The following is a 21,271-nucleotide window of genomic DNA, read 5'->3' on the forward strand; positions in this document are numbered from 1 at the left end:
TTTCAAACCTTGCTGACCTTTGTATATACTGAACAAAAATATATTTAAATGATTTTACTGAGTTACAGTTCATATAAGGAAATCAGTCAATATAAATAAATTAGGTCCTAATCTATGGATTTCGCAGGGGTGCAGCCAGGCTCCCCAGTAGGTGGGCCTATGCCCACCCATGACTGCACCCCTGCGAAATCCATAGATTAGGACCTAATTTATTTAAATTGACTGATTTCCTTATATGAACTGTAAGAATGAGTTTTTCCCCACAAAAGGGATTTATTACAGACAGAAATACTCAGTTTCATCTGTCCAGGTTGCTGGTCTCAGATGATCCTGCAGGTAAAGAAGCCGGATGTGGAGTTCCTGGGCTGGCGTGGTTACACGTGGTCTGCTGTTGTGAGGCCAGTTGGACGTACTGCCAAATTCTCTAAAACGACTTTGGAGGTGGCTTATGGTAGAGAAATTAACATTAAATTATCTGGCAACAGCTTTGGTGGACATTCCCGGAGTCAGCATGCCAATTGCACGTTCTCTCAAAACTTGAGACATCTGTGGCATTGTGTTGTGTGACAAAACTACACATTTTAGAGTGACCTTTTATTGTCCCCAGCACAAGGTGCACCTGTGTGTTGATCATGCTGTTTAATCAGCTTCTTGATATGCCACACCTGTCAGGTTGATGGATTATCTTGGCAAATGAGAAATGCTCACTAACAGGGATGTAAACAAATTTGTGCACAAAATTTGAGCGAAATAAGCTTTTTGTTCTTATGAAACATTTCTGGGATCTTTTATTCCAGCTCATGAAACATGGGACCAAGACTTTATATGTCATTTATATTTTTGTTCAGTATATATGATCACATCTCTATTTTGCTTGGGAATACTTGGGAACAGATTACAAAATTAAAATCAATTGGAGCTGATTTCCTGGTGTTTTTAGAGTATTTTATGTCCAACAATGAATTTATTTTTGCCCAGAAAAATTGGGGGTGTCACAGTTGTTGTAGGAATGAGTGGACCAAAGTGCAGCGTGTGTGTCGTTCCACATTTAATTTATACTGTGAAACTATGCAATACATAAATAAACTGAATGACAAAAAAACAACAAAACCGGGACGCAGAGGTGAAACATATACAACTCAAAATTAATCTCCCACAAACCCAGGTGGAAAAAAAAACCCTGCTTAAGTATGATCTCCAATTAGAGACAACGAGGACCAGCTGCCTCTAATTGGAGATCATCCCAAACAAACCCAACATAGAAATACAAAACTAGAACCTGAACATAGAAATACAAAACATAGAAAAACACCCCCTGTCACACCCTGACCTACTCTACCATAGAAAATAACATCTTACTATGGTCAGGACGTGACAGGGGTCCAAATAAAACCATCCGAGGGCCAAATTTGGAGGGCAATCCTGGAGCTACAAGGCAGTCACATTCAGGGGCCACACCCACAACTTCAGTATGCTGGGTTTGGGGTGCCAAAGCTTGCCATTCACTTGTGACAGGTCCGCTCGAAGAGGGACTTCCCATGGTTGAGAGCTGTACAAGGTCTGAAAACCAGTGATGTTGTGGGTGTGACGCGCTCTCAAGACTAATCTTCCTCAATACTTGAGGGAGCAAGGGAATTGGTGGAAGCGCATACAGCAGCCATCTGTGTGATAGGGCATCGACCCTGAGTGGGCCTGCTGGACCCTTTATTGAGAACCACATAGGACAATGGGTTGAGTCTTGTGATGCGAGCAGACGGTGATGGCCCTTCCGAATCGAGCCTAGATCATCTCCATTACTGTGGGATGTGTCCTCCAGTCTGAAGGAAGTGGGGCTCCTCTGGAGAGAAGGTCTGCTGCCCGATTCTCCAACCTCGGTGGGTGTATTGCTCTGAGGGATGTAAGGTGTCTGCTTGCCCAAAGCAGTAGCTCACTTTCTACCTGGTGCAGTGAAATTATTTATATTAGGGATGCAGCAATATGACATTTTTGGCTGATACCGATATCTGATATTTTCCTTGCCCCCCAAAAAACTATACCGCTAACCGATATTTAACATTTTTGCGGCCTTAGAAGCATTCTAGTACAGTTAAATAGTTAACACACACATACATGGAATGCAGTGGTCTAAGGCACTGCATCTCAGTGCAAGAGGTGTCACTACAGTCCCTGGTTCGAATCCAGGCTGTATCACATCCGGCCGTGATTGTCCCATAGGGCGGAGCACAATTGGCCAGGGCGTCGTCCGGGTTTGGCCGGGGTAGGCCGTCATTGTAAATAAGAATTTGTTCTTAACTGACTTGCCTAGTTAAATAAAGGTTACACACACACCACACTGACCAACAAGTTATTTTGTTGGCATTTACTTATGTCCCCATTACCAGTAAAACATCAAAACCTATTTCTTTCACTTACTTGCTGTGTTGTTTCGTTGTTAATTTGTTCAGTCGTTTCATTCTCAACCAGGATTTCATCATACATGTCAAGCAGTGAAATTTCAGCTCTGTCTGTCCGTGGCCTCTTCTGTCATTGGTCCGCTTCCTCGGTGCGCACTGTCACTGTGTCCGTTTCCATCTTGTCCAGCTGTGTCTGTAAGATTTCACGTAAACCCTGTTTCTTGTCTGCATCGAAGAAGTGGTCCTTGTACCTAGCATTGAGCATGGTGGCGACACAGTAAAGAGGCTCAGAGAGAATGACACCGAATCGCTTGATCACAGCCTGTGTCAGCAGTTTTGTTGAGCAGGCATTTCAATGCTATGACAGAGGGTATCACGTCTGCTGCAGGTGCAGTTGATAAGCTTATTTCCCGAGTCAGTTGTTCGAATGGAGCTAGTGTGTTCATGTTTCCAAGTTTCACACATGTTCTCAAATGCAATTGAAATGGCAGCAGTGGTATGACAAACAGCACATTCTTGAACATACAATACGGCTTTCCTCAGTTGGAAATCCACGACGACCCATTGTGCTGTCAGACTCAGCATGCTCATGGGGCTGACATCGCTGATCCAAATATCAGTCGTGAAGCTAATAGCAGTGACGCTAATAGTAATACTGTGTAACTCCGGTAGGGCAACATCTGAAAAATAGCACCAACTTGGTAGTGTGTACCGGTGCTCGACCAGTCGGCGAAAGTCAACATCACCCACGACAGAGAACGGTTGATTGTCAAGGACAATGAATTCCATTATCTTGGCGTTTATGAATGTTGCCTTTGAGTTGTCTCACTGAAATGTTCTTACTCTTTCAAATGACTGCTCGACTTGTTGAATGCTCGATCCACACAGCAGACATTGTGCGCTAGGTTAGGAATGCTGTGTTGCACGTGTAGCGCAAAATTTTACCTGGTGTCATTACATCATGTACCAACATTATATAGGTATGCACGTCAACTTTGACATCGGTTTTGCACATTGGCGTTAAACTAGACATTGGGCCGTTGCCGATGTTGGCATTTTTAGCTAATATCGTCCGATTCTGATATGTTTACCAATATATCGTGCATCCCTAATTTATATATACACTAGATGACTTATAGGGGGCGCTGTGTTGAATCTACCGCGTCTCCATCTTGACACTCCCCCAAGATTATAAAAAAAATTGGGAAGCTTTAGAAATGCATTTATTAATGTTTACATTACATGTATTAAATTACAGACGACTTAATGCATATTTTTTACTTTTAAATGATATTATGTGCGCTAAACATAAACATTTCAAATGAAAGATTATATAAAAACATTTTTGTTAAACTACCATTTTTAGAGATGATTAAAATCAGTGTTCCCACTACAACAACAAAAATACTTCAATTAATGTAATTTTGGCCTTGAAACGTTTAATTGAAATAGTGTAGAATTCCATGAATTCCTATGGAGGACTGCTCCTACTGGGGAGTGCCAATATGGCCGACTGGCGGCTTCAAAGCCTCTCAATGGCCAATACATAGCATCAGTAATCCAGGGTTTATATACATCATTGGTGCAGGGCCATTGACCTCAGTCCACTATGGCGGTTGATGTGTGCAACCACGATTGTCTTGTCTGTCAGTATGAGAACATGTTGTCCTCGCAGTACTGGGAGGAAGTACCGGAGTGCAAGGTGAACCACCTTGAGCTCCAGTATGTTGATGTAGGTCGTTATCCATGGTGCTGACCATACACCATGGAACACTGACTGGTTCAAGACTGCTCCCCATCCCTGTAGGGAGGCGTATGTGGTCAAAGTCACCCGGTTGTGAACTGTGCCTAGGAGAGCTCCACTGGAAGTTTGAAGTGCTAAGCGCCACCATTGTATTGCTCTCTAGCAATTAATTAAAATTGTCAGCTTTTTGTGTTTGTCCCTTCTGGGACATAGATTGTGTCTGTTGTACCAGCGCTGTATTGGCAGCATGTGGAGCACGCCCAATGGTACAACATGGACTGCAGCAGCAAGGAGGCCAAGGAGCCTCTGACTCTCTAGAACTGTCACCTCTTTTCTTAGATTGAATGGTGAAAGACATTTGTCAAAGATACCACTCTTTCTGGAGAGACTGTTGCTTGCATTATTTGGGTTTCCAGTGTCAAGCCCAAAGTGCACACACTGAGTGGGGACTAGATTACTCTTTTCTATGTTCATTGGTAATCCCAAGTCGGAGAGGTGATGTGAGACCATGGATGTGTGTGCCAAGGCTTTGTGACCCTGCACATATTAATCAGTCATCTAAGTAGTTCAGGACCCTGACTCCTGCTTGGAGAAGGGGGGCTAGCGCTGGGCTTATGCACTTTGTGAAAGTGCGAGGGGCGAGCAAAAGGCTGAAGGGTACAACGCAAAACTGAAAAACACGTTTTTCGATGGAAAATCTCAGGTATTTTCTGTGTGCTGGTATAATGGGGATATGAAAGTATGCATCTTTCAGGTCCACTGTGGTGAACCAATCACCTGATTGTACTGACTTAAGGATGGTTTTGATTGGCAGCATTTTGAAGGGAAGGGCTGAAAGATGACGATTCAGGCACCTTAGGTCCAGGATCGGACAGAGGCATCCAGCATTTTTTGTTGTTGCGCTGGATCTACCTCTTGTTGTTTTCAAGACACCCCTGAAGCGTGGGTGTCGCTGACAAAATTGTATTGCGCAGCCTTGTGTTAGAGTGCGTAACACCCATTTGTTGGCCATTGACCTTTTCCAGCTGGAAAGGTGGTGCTCGAGGAAACGGTGATGCGCTAGATAGTCGGTCTCATCAGGATCGAGGCTCTGCATGCTGTGGTGCAGAGAGGATGTGGCCTGCACATGGAGCACTTCTGCCTCTTGGGCGATGCTGCGCTCTACATCTTCGGTAGGGCTGAGGGTGTCTGTTCCTCCAGCCCTGAGCAGCATTAGTCTGAGCCTGGTTTCTTGGCATCCCAGTTGTGACCCTGGGATGGGAGAAAAGGTTTCCCTGGCTGATGCATTGTAGGCTTTGGAATGAGGTGCTGAAGCTTCATCTGTGCTTCTCTGTCTTCCTTAGACACTTGGAGGAGTTGGGCCACTGCTGGGCCAAATGTCTGGCCAGGTGTTATGGGTACACCTACCAGTGGAACCGTCTCTTTGTCAGGGAGCTTAGACTGAACTAACCATAGGTGGCGCCATGCCACACACTGTGTTGCCAAATATTTCCCAACCATCTGAGCAAGTCTGTAACTGTATACAATTCATTCAAGGTCTCAGTATCATAGTTTGCGGAGGGGGCTTCATGCAGCTCCTTCTGTTTAAAGGCCAGTACTGCTGCTGAGTTGCCAAGCCTAGCGGCTGAAGCAGTGCTGTCATGTGTCCTGCATAGGAAGCGATCAGATGTCCTGCATCGTTTGTTAGGCAGCTCTTGGTCTGAACTGTGATGGGAGAATCAGGCAGAACAAGCGAAGCAAATTATTTGTCCATACGGAGGAACTGTCCAAAACCACTCTCATCTGCACCATATACTGTAGCTAAGCGAGTGCATATGCTAGGCAGGAGTTCTGTCATTTGGCATGCTCCAAGTGCATTGGATCTCATGCACAAAGTCTTTGAACAACAGAATGGATGTCTCAGTCTTTGAAGAACTGAATAAAACATGGTTGTGGACACCATGGCAGTAGGTGCATGTTCCACATTGAGGTTCCTGCTTGCCCTCTCAAATATTTCAGGCAAGGATATTTTCCAGTTGACCGTCACTGCCAGGCCAGCAGACTGGGACTGGACGATGTTAGAGCTGTGGTACGTAGCATCATCCTCACAGTGCTCATAAGAGTGGGAGGCTCTTGTGTGTCATGTGATTCAACAACCATGCTGCGTTCAGAGGTAGGTACCAGCAGAGGAAGCCTGGCCAGGATGTGCTCAAGGGAAGACTCATGGTTGTCATACATTACATTTAAGTCACTTAGCAGACACTCTTATCCAGAGTGACTTACAGTAGTGAATGCATACATTTCATTTCATGCATTTGTTTTTTGTACTGGCCCCCCATGGGAATCAAACCCACAACCCTGGCATTGCACACACCATGCTGGCATTGCAAACACCATGCTCTACCAACTGAGCCACAGTGAAGGCTGTCCGGTGACTTAATCTCCTTGCACATCTCAGTGTTTTGAGATTTGTGACAAGGCGAGGATGAGCAATAGCGTTTATTGGGCGGTGGATCACGAAGGGAGCGAAACACGTTTTTAGACCTGGAGCGTTTGGAATGATCATTGATCTGTGTGGCAGACTCATCTGATGAGAATCCGGAGGCTCGCCCCCGAAGCCCGCAAGTTGAGATTTCAATGCTCTTGGTTTGAATTTCTGACAGTGAGTGCAAGAGCTGCTATCCTGTGCAGCCACTTGAGCATGTTCAGCTCCCTAGCAACGAACGCAAAGTGTGTGCTCATCTGAGGGTTGGAGTTGTATTTTCACACTGTTGATATGGGTGGAACAACATCCTGTGTACAGTACTGAATCAGTGTGCAAAGAATAGATTTTCACATAAGAGAAGTGTGTTCCAAGAAAAAAGTTTTTTGTTTTGGTTTGTTTCTGTGTATGCTTCAATTGCCTCTGTATTGGCTTCAGATGCTTCGAGAGAAAGTTATACTTATTATACTTATAAAGTTATACCGTCATGCTTTGGGTTCGAGACTCCCGCCTAAATATTTATCAAGGTCCAGGCTTTAAACTCCTGCCCATATGAAGCTATCTGACTGGCATTGTCAAGCGTGGACTGTCTGTCTCGGTGTTGTGAGGACCGGTAGCCTACAGGACCGCCGAGCTCCGTGATCACTCCAAGCTAGGGAGTGGTAATGCTGGATCAACAGGCTGGTAATGGCAGTGAAGCGGGGACTGGCACGACACCATAAGTCAACAAGTGCCAACACCAGGTACAACAAGCTAACTAGCAACGGTAGCATTGTGTGGCTAACTTAGCTAGCCAGCTATGAGCTAACTTCTGAGGTAACTGACTTCTCTATGTGGCCGTGTATGGAAATTGTCTTTCTGGGCCGGGAAACAGTTAAATTGTAGTACCAAAGCAAAACTGTAGGAGCAGTCAACCAAACATTAGGGTGTTTTTGTTTGACACACTCAAACATGACCAAAGACATGACTGAAACAGAAACTAGTGATGGGCATTCCAGCTCTTTTCAGTGAGCCGGCTCGTTCGGCTCAGCTCACCAAAAAGAGCCGGCTCGTTTGGCTCCCAAACGGCTCTTTAAAAAAATATATGTTTGTATTTTTTTAAATTAAACAGTTTGCGATAGTTTGACTATGATTGGTGTTAAAACAATTCTAATTAAATGATTAAATTAAATCATACTCTACCTTAACCACAATGTATTTAAAAATGCATTGGTTTGTTATGAAAAGGAATGCTATTAAACATTTGCATTTAAAGTATAACTTTTGAATGTATATAAACAAAGTGCATATAAATCTAACCATTCAAAACTAAAACAATCTGAACAGCATAATAGAATATTGCACCATATCAAAGAAAAATAAATAACAATGTGCAAAACTGCAGCATCCCACTTAAAACATTAAACTGGTCCCTTTATTCTCTCTCTTCTTTATTGCCATGTTATAACCAGCAGCACACAGCAATGCTGACCATATTTAGCTTTTATGAGAAATTTGCATTCAGAAATGCAAGCTGCCTCACTTTCGAGGGGCTGATGCGGTTTCTTCTCTCAGTAATTAGTTGTCCCGTTTTCGAGAAGACCCTCTCAGAGGGAACGGATGTGGCCACTATGCAGAGTCTCCCTGTCATGACTTTAGTAAGCCGTGGGTAGACAGAGGCCTTGTTCCTCCACCAGCTCAGAGGATCTGCAGATCTTTAGAGGAGGGGCTCCTCCAAATAGGATCGGACCTCCATTATGGCATCTGCTGAAGGATTCCTTCGTGCTGCATCCCCAGTTGCTCTCTCGTCAAACAGCATCCAAACAGCAGATGTTTGTGGCACTACTGCTGGTGCTTCTGCTCCATCTGATCCCTCTCCTTCCTGTTGCCCTGGTGCCTGAGCCAGCTGACTGCTGGGGCTGTTCTTCCCTGCTGCTGAGGTTATTCTTTGAAGAGCCTCATCAATCGCTCTGGCATCACTGAAGGCTAACTTCTTAAACCTTGGGTCAAGTGCAGCGGTTTCTGATAGCACGTGATTATATTCCATTCTGTGGAACTTTCTGTCCATTGATGAACATAGGGTGTCCATCAACTCTGCCACATGTCCTGTTTGCTTCTCTCTGGCGGCTGGCTGTGATTCGCTGCAGACCCTTACACAGGAGTATCACTTTTGAGGCTGTCACATAGCTGAAAAGAGAGAACAGTAACTTATTTGTTCAGGTTCATGTTTTGTCTATTGATTCTACATTCTCATCTACTGCTCATATACATATATAATACTGGATTAAATAATGATGTAGTAATAACTGCTTACTGTACCTCTCTCCACTGATCTCCACAGTGACCTGCTCAAAGGGTTCCAGGACTCTGCACACCTCCACCACATCCCATTCCTCTTGGGTCAGAGCATCAATAGGTGCATTGACAATGGCCAGGGTAGAGATGATGGCATCCTTTGACTCAAAAAACCGCTTCAACATATAAAATGTTGAATTCCACCTTGTAGTGCAGTCTTGTTTAGGCCTCAGCTCAGGCATCCCCATCTGGCGTTGTGTAGACTTTAGTTTTTCAGCACCTACTGTGCTCCTGTGGAGCTTTGTCCACAGTGTGCTTCATCACCTTCAGAGCATCTCTTACAGTTAGGTTGATTGTGTGGTCAAGACATGGATGATGGGTACATTTTAAGATTTTCATGGCTTTGGTTAAGTTAGCTGCATTGTCGCTAACACAACAGACCACTTTTCCATCTACTTGCCATTCTCATGCCACTCCCAACAGTTCCTCTGCCAAGTTCTCAGAGGTGTCTGTCGCTGAACTCAAAGCAGTCCAGAAGACAGCTAGACATCGAAAAATCTTCAAAGAAGTGATATGTAACCGACATGTAAGAAGTGGTTACCCTTGATGTCCATCAGTCAGTGGTAAGGCAAACTGCAGTAGCTTTTTGGACTCTTTCCCGCAATGAAGCCTGTGTGCTCTCATACAGTTGTGGAATAAGTGATTTTGAAAGGGTTTTCTTGCTTGGAATTGTGTACATTGGATTCAGACTATTGCTATAATTTCTAAAACCTCTGTCCTCCTCGATCGAAAATGGTTGGAAATCGGTGGCAATCATTTTAGCCAATGCAATATCAATTTGACCTTGTTTTGCTACAGACATAGACTTTGGCATAAACTGGTCCATAGAAGACTGCTTTGCTGTGGGTCACGGAGTAGGCCTACTTGACTGAGTGGATACCGGCTCCACCACTATCTCTAGCAGGCCCGCTAGTTTCTCCAAGCTCCGCTACAGCTAGCTTCACAGTTGGGTGCACAGTTCGCAGAAGCCGGTGTAGGTTGTGCGTAGAACCGGCTTTATATGAGATTTTGTTTTGGCAAATTCTACACTGTGCTCTAACATTGTCTTTTTTATTAAAATGCATCCAAATGCTACTGTGCTTCAGACTCATTTTCCAGCTGTTGTTTTCACAGCTGTCCTTCCTCTCTCTCCTCGTCTGCTAAGTGTGTGACTGTGAGTGAGTCGTCTCGGCTCTCCCTCACGCATCTTTGGTTCATATATTTTGTTCGTTCTTTTAATTAGTCAATTCTATTCATTTAAGTATTTTGATTATTTGTATCTTAATTTTTTTATTAATATATTTTGCTCTTCTGATATGTGAGCCGGCTCCCAACGTTCACCTACAAGAGCCGGCTCTTAGACGAGTCGTTCGCAAACGACCCATCACTAACAGAAACCAATTTACCTGGGATATATACAAATTGGTGTGATATTTGTGGCTCTCTCTCAATTGATTATATAATGAACACATATATGATTTCAGTTTATGAGTGTGTGATATGGGGGTTGAAGACATGTTTATTTCGACATTATAAAGAAAACGTTTTATGTTGCAGATCACCTCCCGTCGACTTCACTCCTCGACGTTCGGCTACGGTCGGTTGCTTTAGCCTTACCACTCAAACGAGCCCATTATTAGCTTTCAATGGAATGTCTCAACTGTTATTTATTTCACCTTTATTTAACCAGGTAGGCTAGTTGAGAACAAGTTCTCATTTGCAACTGCGACCTGGCCAAGATAAAGCATAGCAATTCGACACATACAACAACAGAGTTACACATGGAATAAACAAAACATACAGTCAATAATACAACTGTAACTATCCCATTATGGTACTTCTTCCTTCTTCTTAGTTTAGTTTTTTTATGATTGGGTTATCAATGGTAAATATCTTTAGCACAGTAATGTCCTCTTAAAGATGTTTCATCAAAGATGGTTTAGAAATTCTTCTTGTCTTGCCAAATTTTTAAGGGGTTTTGTTTACACACCTCCTTGACAGTATATATTTTTTCTTTTACCTGCCCTTCTGCCTGGTAGTCAGTCATTCGTTACCACAAACACAAGGTACAAAAAAAACTACTTTTTCTACCATTTCTCTTCATAAAATCTGATTTTACATCTAACCCCAACCTTAACCATACTTCTAACGTTATGCTTAACCCTATCCTTAAAGTATGACCGAAAAGCTAAGCGTTGACTTTGTGGCTGTGCTAACTAGTGGAAACTCTGTTCCCTTGACGACGTAAAATGTGTGATTCAAAAACAGTGACGTCACCGCGCCATTCCCATGTTGCTTTGCGAATCGCAGTCGAGCGTTTGTTCGATTTGTTGGTCTAAACATTTGTCTCTGTCTGGGCTGGAGAATAAATAAAATTGATTTATTTTTCCAAAAATCTCGCCAAACAAACAGTCTCAAACTTGGTGTATAACTGAGAGTCTTTGACGCTGCACGGTAGGTCAATCTGAAAAATAATTGTGTGAGAAACAAGTTCGAACGTTTGGAGATAAACAATCACAATAGCTAGCGTTAGCTAGATAGTGCTAACTTTTAGCCTATTCAGCGTGCTAATGGTAGTCTAGCTACTATCAGTGGCCTTATCTAATGGTGTTTAAAAGTGGCGCTCACGTTTGCTCTCTTGTCTTGAACTACGTTGGCTAGCTATTAATGCCTAACTAGCTAACGTTAGCTTTGTAGCTAGCTAGTGCAACGAGCACTCAGGTTTGTCGACTAATTAGCTAACGTTAGCTGTCTACAACATCGATTAGTATTTATTGAGCAGACTAGTAGAGCTCTAATACGAAATTCCAAGAAATCCGCATATTTCCATTCCTTCATCGAGATACATGAAAGTGACAAGCGTAGTGTTAGTTATGGGATGGAAGTGATGTTCACCCGTTCTGAGGCCTTCTGTCAATGGGCTAAGTTTACAGGTCATGACATCAATAAGCAATGCCAACAGGTTTCTGATGATACTATATACACAACAAGCACGACAGAAGATAAATCGAGATTAGTGAACCAGCTGGTCAAGTCTCCACACAAAACGACCCCAATAGTTAGGTACAGTTTCCATAAGTCAAAGCAGTGCCAATAATCTGAGGTGTTGAGTTTATATACACCACGCAGTATCATATAGTAGTGGTTCCCAACCTTTTTTCGTTACTGTACCACCAAGTCATTTTTTTCTCTGCCAGGAGTACTGCTGAAGTCAAGTCAATTTTACCAGTAGGCCAAGTACCCCCTGTGGATACAGGCAAAGTACCCCTGGTTGGGAACCACTGTCATAGAGGTGGCAGGTAGCCTAGTGGTTAGAGCTTTGGGCCAGTAACCAAAAGGTTGCTGGATCGAATCCCTGAGTTGGCAAGGTAAAAATATGTTGTTCTTCCCCTGAACGAGGCGGTTAACAAGGCCGTCATTATAAATAAGAATTTGTTCTTAACTGACTTGCCTAGTTAAATAAAAAAATAAATATATATTTTTGAGGATCTGTGTAGATGACAATGTTTGTGAAGTTATATCCATTCTGTATCTTTTCTGGGGTGAATTTATAGAGCGAAACGGAACAAAATGAGAAGCGACCTACCTGCATTTGTCCAATAGAAGCTCAAATTTTTGTTGCAAAATGTTTTGCAACATGTTTGCTACAGTGTCCAAATAATGAGTTGGCCTACTACATCCCTGTTGTAGGGTGGCAGGTAGCCTAGCAGTTAAGATCATTGTGCCAGTAACCAGAAGGTTGCTGGTTCAAATCTGCGAGCCCACTAGGTGAAAATTCTGTAGATGTCCCCTTGAGCAAGGTACTTAACCCTAGTTGCTCTGGATAAGAGTGTTCACTAAATGACTGAAATGTAAATGTGCTCCTTTACAGACATGGACCAGGACTATGAGTGTCGGCTGCTCAGGCAGATCAACATCCAGAACGAGAATGCCAGCCCTTTAGTAAGTGCATAGACTCAATAAAAGTTGTGTATTATTCTGGATTGGCTTGTGGTGCACAATATCATTCAGTATTGAGATGGCATATGATGTTCATAGATGCCAACATCTAGATGTATTTGTCTGAATTGGTTGGCACACTCAGCTGACAGCATAATGTTCAGGGATTTCAAGAGTAAGTTCTAGTTCAGTTGATGGGATGTAGCGTATGGTCATCTATCCAGAGATACAAATCCCCTGAAAGTAGGTCAGGTGTACCAGTAGGCTGTCCTAGAGAACCAGTCTGTGTATTATTTTCTTGCTAAACTATATCAGACATACATTTAGCCTAAGCAGAACACACTGTCAGTGTTTGAAGTTGATAGCTACTGAACAAAGACTATATAGATTTTTTCAGATTAGCTTGACAATAGTCTGATACTGGCTCCTCCCTTACATGTTTAATAACAACACTGCTTTGTGAAGACTAAAGAGGGTGTCTAATGTGTGACACGAGAGCTTTGTTGTCCAACCGTGTGTGAAGTCTAAAAGTTACGGTTTTATTCAATTAGTCGCTCTGTCAGGTCCCCTGATGTTTTGTCTGCATTAAAACCACCTCTCTGATTGACCCTTCCTGTTTACTTTACGTCAAGTTTCACCCCTCTCTCCCTGTGGAAACCCATTAGAAAATAGGCATAGGCTACATCTTAGAGTATTCCTTTTAATTGTATCTCTATTGAACACCTCATCCGTGAATCACGAAATCCCCTTAGTTAATTGTTTATCTCGCTTGGGCTCTGCGGATCTCATGAGATATTAATGTGCAATGATTGTCATTTTCTCATCTCGTGGTTAAATTGTGCTCTCTGTGGACGAGTCCCTCTCTGACCCTGTATCCCACTCTCTCTCCCCATGAAGAAGGCCATAGATACAGTACGAGCCCTGACACCCACCAACTCCCCCCTGTCGTCACCAAGCAAACATGGCGACCGCTTCATCCCCTCCCGCGCCGGCGCTAACTGGAGCGTCAACTTCCACCGCATCAACGTGAGTCCCCCCGCAATGCACTTTGGGATTTTGTTTTGTGTCCCAAGTTTTATATCTGTGTTGATCGTATCACTTGCTGGGTTTCTGTTTTCTGTCACCCTAATGAAGGGTGTTGTAGCTGCACCACGTCGGTGCATTTAAATTTTTTTGCTATGCATTAAACGATAAAGGCTTTTAAAATTGTTCCACTACATGAGAGTGCCTTGATTACTTCTGGAAGTTTGGTTGCAAAGGCTTTTCCGGCATTGTTTACTATCCAGCATCAAATCATCTATAGTATTTCACCCCATGATCAAAGAGCACCTCATGGATTAACTATAAACCAATAAAGCGCTCCTCTCCTGGCTCTACACATTAGTCACTGTTAATGTTGTTGTGTAGGAGAATGAGAAGTCTCACAATCAGAACAGGAAGACAAAGGATGGCACAACAGACACTAGCAAAGGTAAGCCTCTTGACTCTGTTGAATTTTTTGTGTTTCTGTTTTACGCATTCATTCTGTTTTACGCATTCATTCTGTTTTACGCATTCATTCTGTTTTACGCATTCATTCTGTTTTACTCATTCATGCTGTTTTACTCATTCATTCTGTTTTACTCATTCATTCATTCATTCATACCCATTACAATTGAGATGAACATATCCCTCCCTCCTTCTAGCGGACGGCCTGGCGTACTCTGCCCTACTGAAGAACGAGTTGCTGGGGGCAGGCATAGAGAAGGTCCAGGACCCCCAGTCAGAGGACCGCCGCCTCCAGCCCTCCACCCCCGCCAAGAGGAGCCTCTTCAGTGTACTTAACATAGGCCCTTATACATTCTGTTGGAATAGCGTCTTTTTCAAAGCTACCAGGGGTAGTGTATTGTGTGTGCTGCAGTTTTAATTTGTGTTAGTCGTACAACATGTTTACCTTTGATACTAAATATGCCAGTTGTTTGCGTTTACAGTATTCTGTCAGTGCCAAACGATCTCTACCCGAGGATGGCAACACAGTGTCTCCATACTCCTTGTCTCCTGTTAGCAGCAACAGGTATCCACCACTTTCACTTATGCATTGGTTTTATATTATATGGCTAACAGTGGTGTTCTAGTTCTCCTCTCATTCCATTATAATGAGTCTTTTCTGTGTCACATTGAATGAGTCATCCGTCTTGTCTCCTTGTCTCCCTCCTTGTAGTCAGAAGCTGTTACGGTCGCCTAGGAAACCCACGCGTAAGATCTCTAAGATCCCCTTCAAGGTGCTTGATGCTCCGGAGCTGCAGGATGACTTCTACCTCAACCTGGTGGACTGGTCCTCCCTCAACGTCCTCAGTGTCGGCCTGGGAACCTGCGTCTACCTCTGGAGCGCCTGCACTAGCCAGGTGTGTGTGTGAATGTTTGTGTGTTATCACACTGAAATCAGTGACACTGTCTCCGTTTATCGCAAATGCCTCTCTCTCGTAAACTCTTTCATATGATGTGAGTTGGAAATTGACAATCTATGGATTGTGTCTTTTGGTCTTCAGGTGACGCGTCTGTGTGACTTGTCAGTGGAAGGGGACTCTGTCACGTCAGTGGGCTGGTCAGAGAGGGTGAGTCTGTGTGCTTTAACTCCTACGTGTTATCATGTTCACCCCTTATTTACAGTTTACCCTATACCTCCAGGGCTCTGTAGTCCTGGCTCTATATGCTTATTTACAGTTTACCCTATACCTCCAGGGCTCTGTAGTCCTGGCTCTATATGCTTATTTACAGTTTACCCTATACCTCCAGGGCTCTGTAGTCCTGGCTCTATATGCTTATTTACAGTTTACCCTATACCTCCAGGGCTCTGTAGTCCTGGCTCTATATGCTTATTTACAGTTTACCCTATACCTCCAGGGCTCTGTAGTCCTGGCTCTATATGCTTATTTACAGTTTACCCTATACCTCCAGGGCTCTGTAGTCCTGGCTCTATATGCTTATTTACAGTTTACCCTATACCTCCAGGGCTCTGTAGTCCTGGCTCTATATGCTTATTTACAGTTTACCCTATACCTCCAGGGCTCTGTAGTCCTGGCTCTATATGCTTATTTACAGTTTACCCTATACCTCCAGGGCTCTGTAGTCCTGGCTCTATATGCTTATTTACAGTTTACCCTATACCTCCAGGGCTCTGTAGTCCTGGCTCTATATGCTTATTTACAGTTTACCCTATACCTCCAGGGCTCTGTAGTCCTGGCTCTATACGCTTATTTACAGTTTACCCTATACCTCCAGGGCTCTGTAGTCCTGGCTCTATACGCTTATTTACAGTTTACCCTATACCTCCAGGGCTCTGTAGTCCTGGCTCTATACGCTTCATGGGGTGTGATGGATATGCCCTGATACCATGTGTGTCCGGTTATTGTACTCTTCTCTGTGTGTGTGTGTGTGTGTGTGTGTGTGTGTGTGTGTGTGTGTGTGTGTGTGTGTGTGTGTGTGGGTGGTTTCTCAAGGGGAACTTAGTAGCGGTGGGGACTCATAAGGGCTATGTACAGATCTGGGACGCAGCAGCAGGGAAGAAACTGTCAGTACTGGAGGGACACACAGCCAGAGTGGGTGAGTAGGAGGAGGCTGGCTGTCCTACAGAGAGAAGAGGAGAGCTTCTCCTCTGAGTCAGAGGAACGGTAGTGCTGCAACCATAGAATATAATATTTACTAATTCTATGGCTATGGCTTCATCATTAAATATTCATCCTTTAGTCAAAAGAAAACTATGAAAACTGAGTGCATTTCAGCTGTTTTAATATTTTTTGCAAAATATTTTTCTCTAGGTGCGTTGGCGTGGAATGCCGACCAGTTGTCGTCTGGCAGTCGTGACAGGGTTATCCTGCAGAGGGACATCCGAGCCCCGCCCCTCCAGTCAGAACGCCGTCTCCAGGGACACAGACAGGAAGTTTGCGGCCTCAAGTGGAGCACAGACCACCAGCTACTGGCCTCAGGGGGAAATGACAACAAGGTACACACAGTACAGACCACCAGCTACTGGCCTCAGGGGGAAATGACAACAAGGTACACACAGTACAGACCACCAGCTACTGGCCTGAGGGGGAAATGACAACAAGGTACACACAGTACAGACCACCAGCTACTGGCCTGAGGGGGAAATGACAACAAGGTACACACAGTACAGACCACCAGCTACTGGCCTGAGGGGGAAATGACAACAAGGTACACACAGTACAGACCACCAGCTACTGGTATCGGGGATTACAGGACAAACACAAACCTCTTGAATAACTATTGTACACTCCTGCTTATATCCTTATCCTATGGCATTAACTTCCCAGAAAAATAACAATCCCTCCCCATAGCTGCTGGTATGGAACCACTCCAGCGTTCTCCCGGTGCAGCAGTACACGGAGCACCTGGCAGCAGTGAAGGCCATCGCTTGGTCCCCCCATCAGCATGGCCTGCTGGCGTCTGGAGGGGGCACTGCCGACCGCTGCATCCGCTTCTGGAACACCCTGACAGGCCAGCCCCTGCAGTGCACCGACACAGGCTCCCAAGTCTGCAACCTGGCCTGGTCCAAGCACACCAACGAACTGGTACGTAGGTAGGGGCGGCTTTTTAGGGTCATTCTGTGGGAAACAAAAATTTGTATGAAATGTGATATTTTCCATTAATTTGGCACAAAGACAGGCCCTTTTTAAAGGAAATCATTTTGACTCCTAAACATTTGTGACTAAAATCCTTTTTACCTCCAGGTAAGCACACACGGCTACTCCCAGAACCAGATCTTGGTGTGGAAGTACCCCTCCCTCACACAGGTGGCCAAACTCACAGGCCACTCCTACAGAGTGCTTTACCTGGCCATGTCCCCAGACGGAGAGGCCATCGTCACAGGAGCCGGAGACGAGACGCTGCGCTTCTGGAACGTCTTCAGCAAGATGAGGTCCACCAAGGTAGCCAGACACCTCATATTGATTGGGGACATAGATTTTTTGTGCTGCCTGTGCCCCATATGAAGTCTACCTTTTAAATGATTTTGTTACCAATAACAACCCAATAAGCAAAACCACTGTCTCAGCTGATATAGAGGATTGTAGTGTTTTAAAGATCTGACCCCTGCTCTCTTCCTCTGCAGGAGTCTGTATCTGTTCTGAACCTGTTCACCAGGATCCGGTAGCCAGAGGGGCGCAGCTGTCCGGCAGGGGAACAAGCGGGGTGGGGGAACAAGCCCATAGGGAATAATGTACTGTACACAACAAGTCGGACCCCTTATCTCTTCCTAGGCCTCTGGTAGGCTAGGGTCCTTTCACATACCCAAGGCCAGGTCGTCAAGCCGATAGAGGAGTCTTCTTCCACTGCCTCACCGCCCATCATAACCAGTGTGACATCACAAGGCCACACCCTCATACAGTAATATTGGTGCTGTCCCAGGAAGAGGAAGAAGAGGACTCTGGAACTTTCCTTTCCCCCAAGTGATTCTGTTTTTTGACAGACACTGTGTGCATACCTGCCAAATACGAAGTTTGTCCTTTTATTGAATGTTTATTTATTGTTTTTCTTTTTTAAAACATTGTTATCACGTGTCGTCTCCAGTCTGCTTCTGCAGCCTGTGTTTGGGTTTTGTTTTCTGTGTGTGTTAATGTTACGTGTCAGACTTTGTGAAGAGCCTGATGCTTTTGTGTTTGTGCCTGCCTTAAAGGGGTAGTTTACGTCTATAATCAAGCTCATGTTTTCACCATTGACGGTATAGAAATGTATGACATGCTTTGACTTCAGGGTGAGCTGTCCTGTACCTGTTTGTAAACTAGTGATGGTTAACCCTACGGCTTGAGAGGTGGGAGCTCACTGTTTTTTTGCATGTTGTAGACCATTGTAATTTATTCACCTTGTAAAAACACCTTTTTAAGTTCATTTGAAGTGTGATGATGCGCGGAAGTCTTATGTTTTTTTAATTAGAAAAAAATCTGCAATTGTAATTTGAGCAGTGGCCGCAAACAAACTACATATACTCACTTAGTTATCTGTAAATCGTATTGTTTTGGCAGTTGTCTTTTTACATCTTTAACCAGTTTCTATCTTTAACCTACATTTACCTAGACACATTTCACATTATTGCTGTCTTGAGTTGCAATTGCACTCAGTGTGATAATGGGCTAGTAGCATTCAAAACAGATGTAAATAACTAGGCATAACCTTTGCATTGAGACTTATACAAGAAAGAAAAAACGGAAATATTAAAAGTAACATTTTTAATCTTAATCAGGTGAACTTTTTTTCCTGGGTGTAGCAGTAACTGAAAGTCACTGTAAAGAAAAAAGGAAAGATGTTGATGGCCTCTTAAAGGCATTACTAGTGCATTGTGCTGTGTCTGTGGTAAAAAAGAAAATAAGGATATATTTAGTCCATGGCACTTATCTTTTTCCTCAGCTTATATTTTGTTCTTGACTCTAAGCAGATGTGAAAATATCTCATTTTGTTTTAATTCATTTAAAAGAAATGTTTAGGCCGATTTTTCTAGTGATTATTTTTCATTTTCTCAGTTTGGATGTGGTGTTGGCATGACCTGGTGTGCCATCTTTGAATGAGTGGTATTTATTTGAGCTGTGTAAAAGTGTCCAGTAGTACACCCATAGCTTGTTCTGAGAGTTGAATATTATCTGAGAAAGGTGGAACGCTGATCTGTTTGGTGTATATATTAGCTCCAGTCCTAAATAAGCATTTGTACTCCTTTTATGCCACTTAAAAACAAATAAAAACAAAGAATGCTGCCAACTGGAAATGCCTAAAGAATGTTATGAAGATAAATATTTCTGTACTGAGAGAAACGGAATTAAAAAAAAGTGATTGTATATAAGGTTTTCGAGTGTACGTTTTTATCTGTTTGTATCATCAACTGTGTTGAATGGGAATGTGGAGCATGTGTAATCGTTTGTATGATCAACTGTGTCTGAATGGGAATGTGGAGCATGTGTAATCATTGTATGATCAACTGTGTCTGAATGGGAATGTGGAGCATGTGTAATCGTATGATCAACTGTGTCTGAATGGGAATGTGGAGCATGTGTAATCGGCATAACGTGTGGAATAATCCCTCGAGACATACATCACTATTGCTGAAGTGCTTTGATTGATTGCTGTGTGTGATGAATATCGTACTATGAACTGAAGCCCTCTGTTAGATGGCTCTTGTAGCTGTCCTAATGCAAAGGAATGACCAGAGGGCGTTGTCTCCTACAGCAGCAGCCTCATCCACACCCCTGTTCCATTTCCGCACCAAGATCAGGCTGTAGTTCGTGCAGGTTTTTGTTGCCATTTGATTCAAAATAATCATTTGAATGTACAGCATGGTCTTACAGACTAGATGTAACATAGTAAATGTAAATTTAGGAAACTGAAATTAGTAGGCCTATGTTACGTATGGTTACGTAAGACAGAAGGTTACTTAGGATAAAAATGAAAGTAGGGTGGTCGTATAATGCGAATGTCTAGCAACCCAAAGGTTGTGTGTTTGAATCTCATGTACAATTTTAGCTAATTAGAAAACGTGCAACTACTTTGCATGATAGTTAACCTTAACGCTTTAACCTGACTCCTAACCTTAACCCTAACCGCCAGCTGAAGTGTTGTGGTTGCAGGTTCACCTGCATCATCAAAAGCCTATTATTTTAGGGCGTTGCTATAGGCCACCAAGTGCTAACAGTCAGTATCTACAATGAACAAAAATATAAACGCAACATGTAAAGTGTTGGTCCCATGTTTCATGAGCTGAAATAAAACATCCCAGAGATGTTCCAAATCTGTCAAATTTTTGCCAAACTTTGTTTACATCCCTGTTAGTAAGCATTTCTCCATTGCCAAAATAATCCATCCACCTGACAGGTGTGACATATCAAGAAGCTGATTAAACAGCATGCTCATTACACATGTGCACGCCTCCAACCTCATTTTAGAGAATTTGGCAGTACGTCCAACCGGCCTCACACCGCAGGCCACGTGTATGGCACTGTGTTGGCAAGTGGCTTGCTGATATCAACGTTATGAACAGAGTGCCCCATGGTGGCGGTAGGGTTATGGTATGGGGAGGCATAAGTTACAGACAACCAACAAAATGTCATTTAATCGGTGGTAATTTGAATGCACAGAAATACCGTGACGAGATCCTGAGGCCATTCATCCGCCGCCATCACCTCATGTTTCAACATTATAATGCACAAGGATCTCTACACAATTAATGGAATCTGAAAATGGCTCAGTTCTTCCATGGCATGCATACTCACCAGGCATGTCACCCATTAAGCATCATTGAGATTCTCTGGATCGACGTGTACGACAGCGTGTCCAGCAACTTCGCATAGCCATTGAAAAGGAGTGGGACAATATTCCACAGACCACAATCAACAGCCCGATCAACTCTATGCGAAGGAGATGTGTGACACTACATGAGGC

The 21,271-nt window shown here is 43.6% G+C and overlaps 1 protein-coding gene across 1 annotated transcript; it reads left to right on the forward strand.

Moving 5' to 3' along the window:
• The first annotated feature begins 11,206 nt into the window (after positions 1-11,206).
• On the forward strand, positions 11,207-19,683 carry LOC106569538 (fizzy-related protein homolog). The gene is made up of 13 exons (XM_045694351.2): positions 11,207-11,365; positions 12,783-12,853; positions 13,748-13,876; positions 14,258-14,321; positions 14,536-14,666; positions 14,821-14,903; positions 15,051-15,234; positions 15,379-15,444; positions 16,330-16,432; positions 16,648-16,832; positions 17,188-17,421; positions 17,581-17,778; positions 17,961-19,683. Exons 2-13 carry the CDS (start codon positions 12,785-12,787, stop codon positions 18,000-18,002), a joined length of 1,488 nt encoding a protein of 495 aa, XP_045550307.1. The 5' UTR covers positions 11,207-11,365; positions 12,783-12,784; the 3' UTR covers positions 18,003-19,683.
• Positions 19,684-21,271: the final 1,588 nt, after the last annotated feature.

Source organism: Salmo salar, chromosome 14, assembly GCF_965601325.2.
Source record: "Salmo salar chromosome 14, fSalSal1, whole genome shotgun sequence".
Classification (NCBI taxonomy): Eukaryota; Metazoa; Chordata; class Actinopteri; order Salmoniformes; family Salmonidae; genus Salmo; species Salmo salar.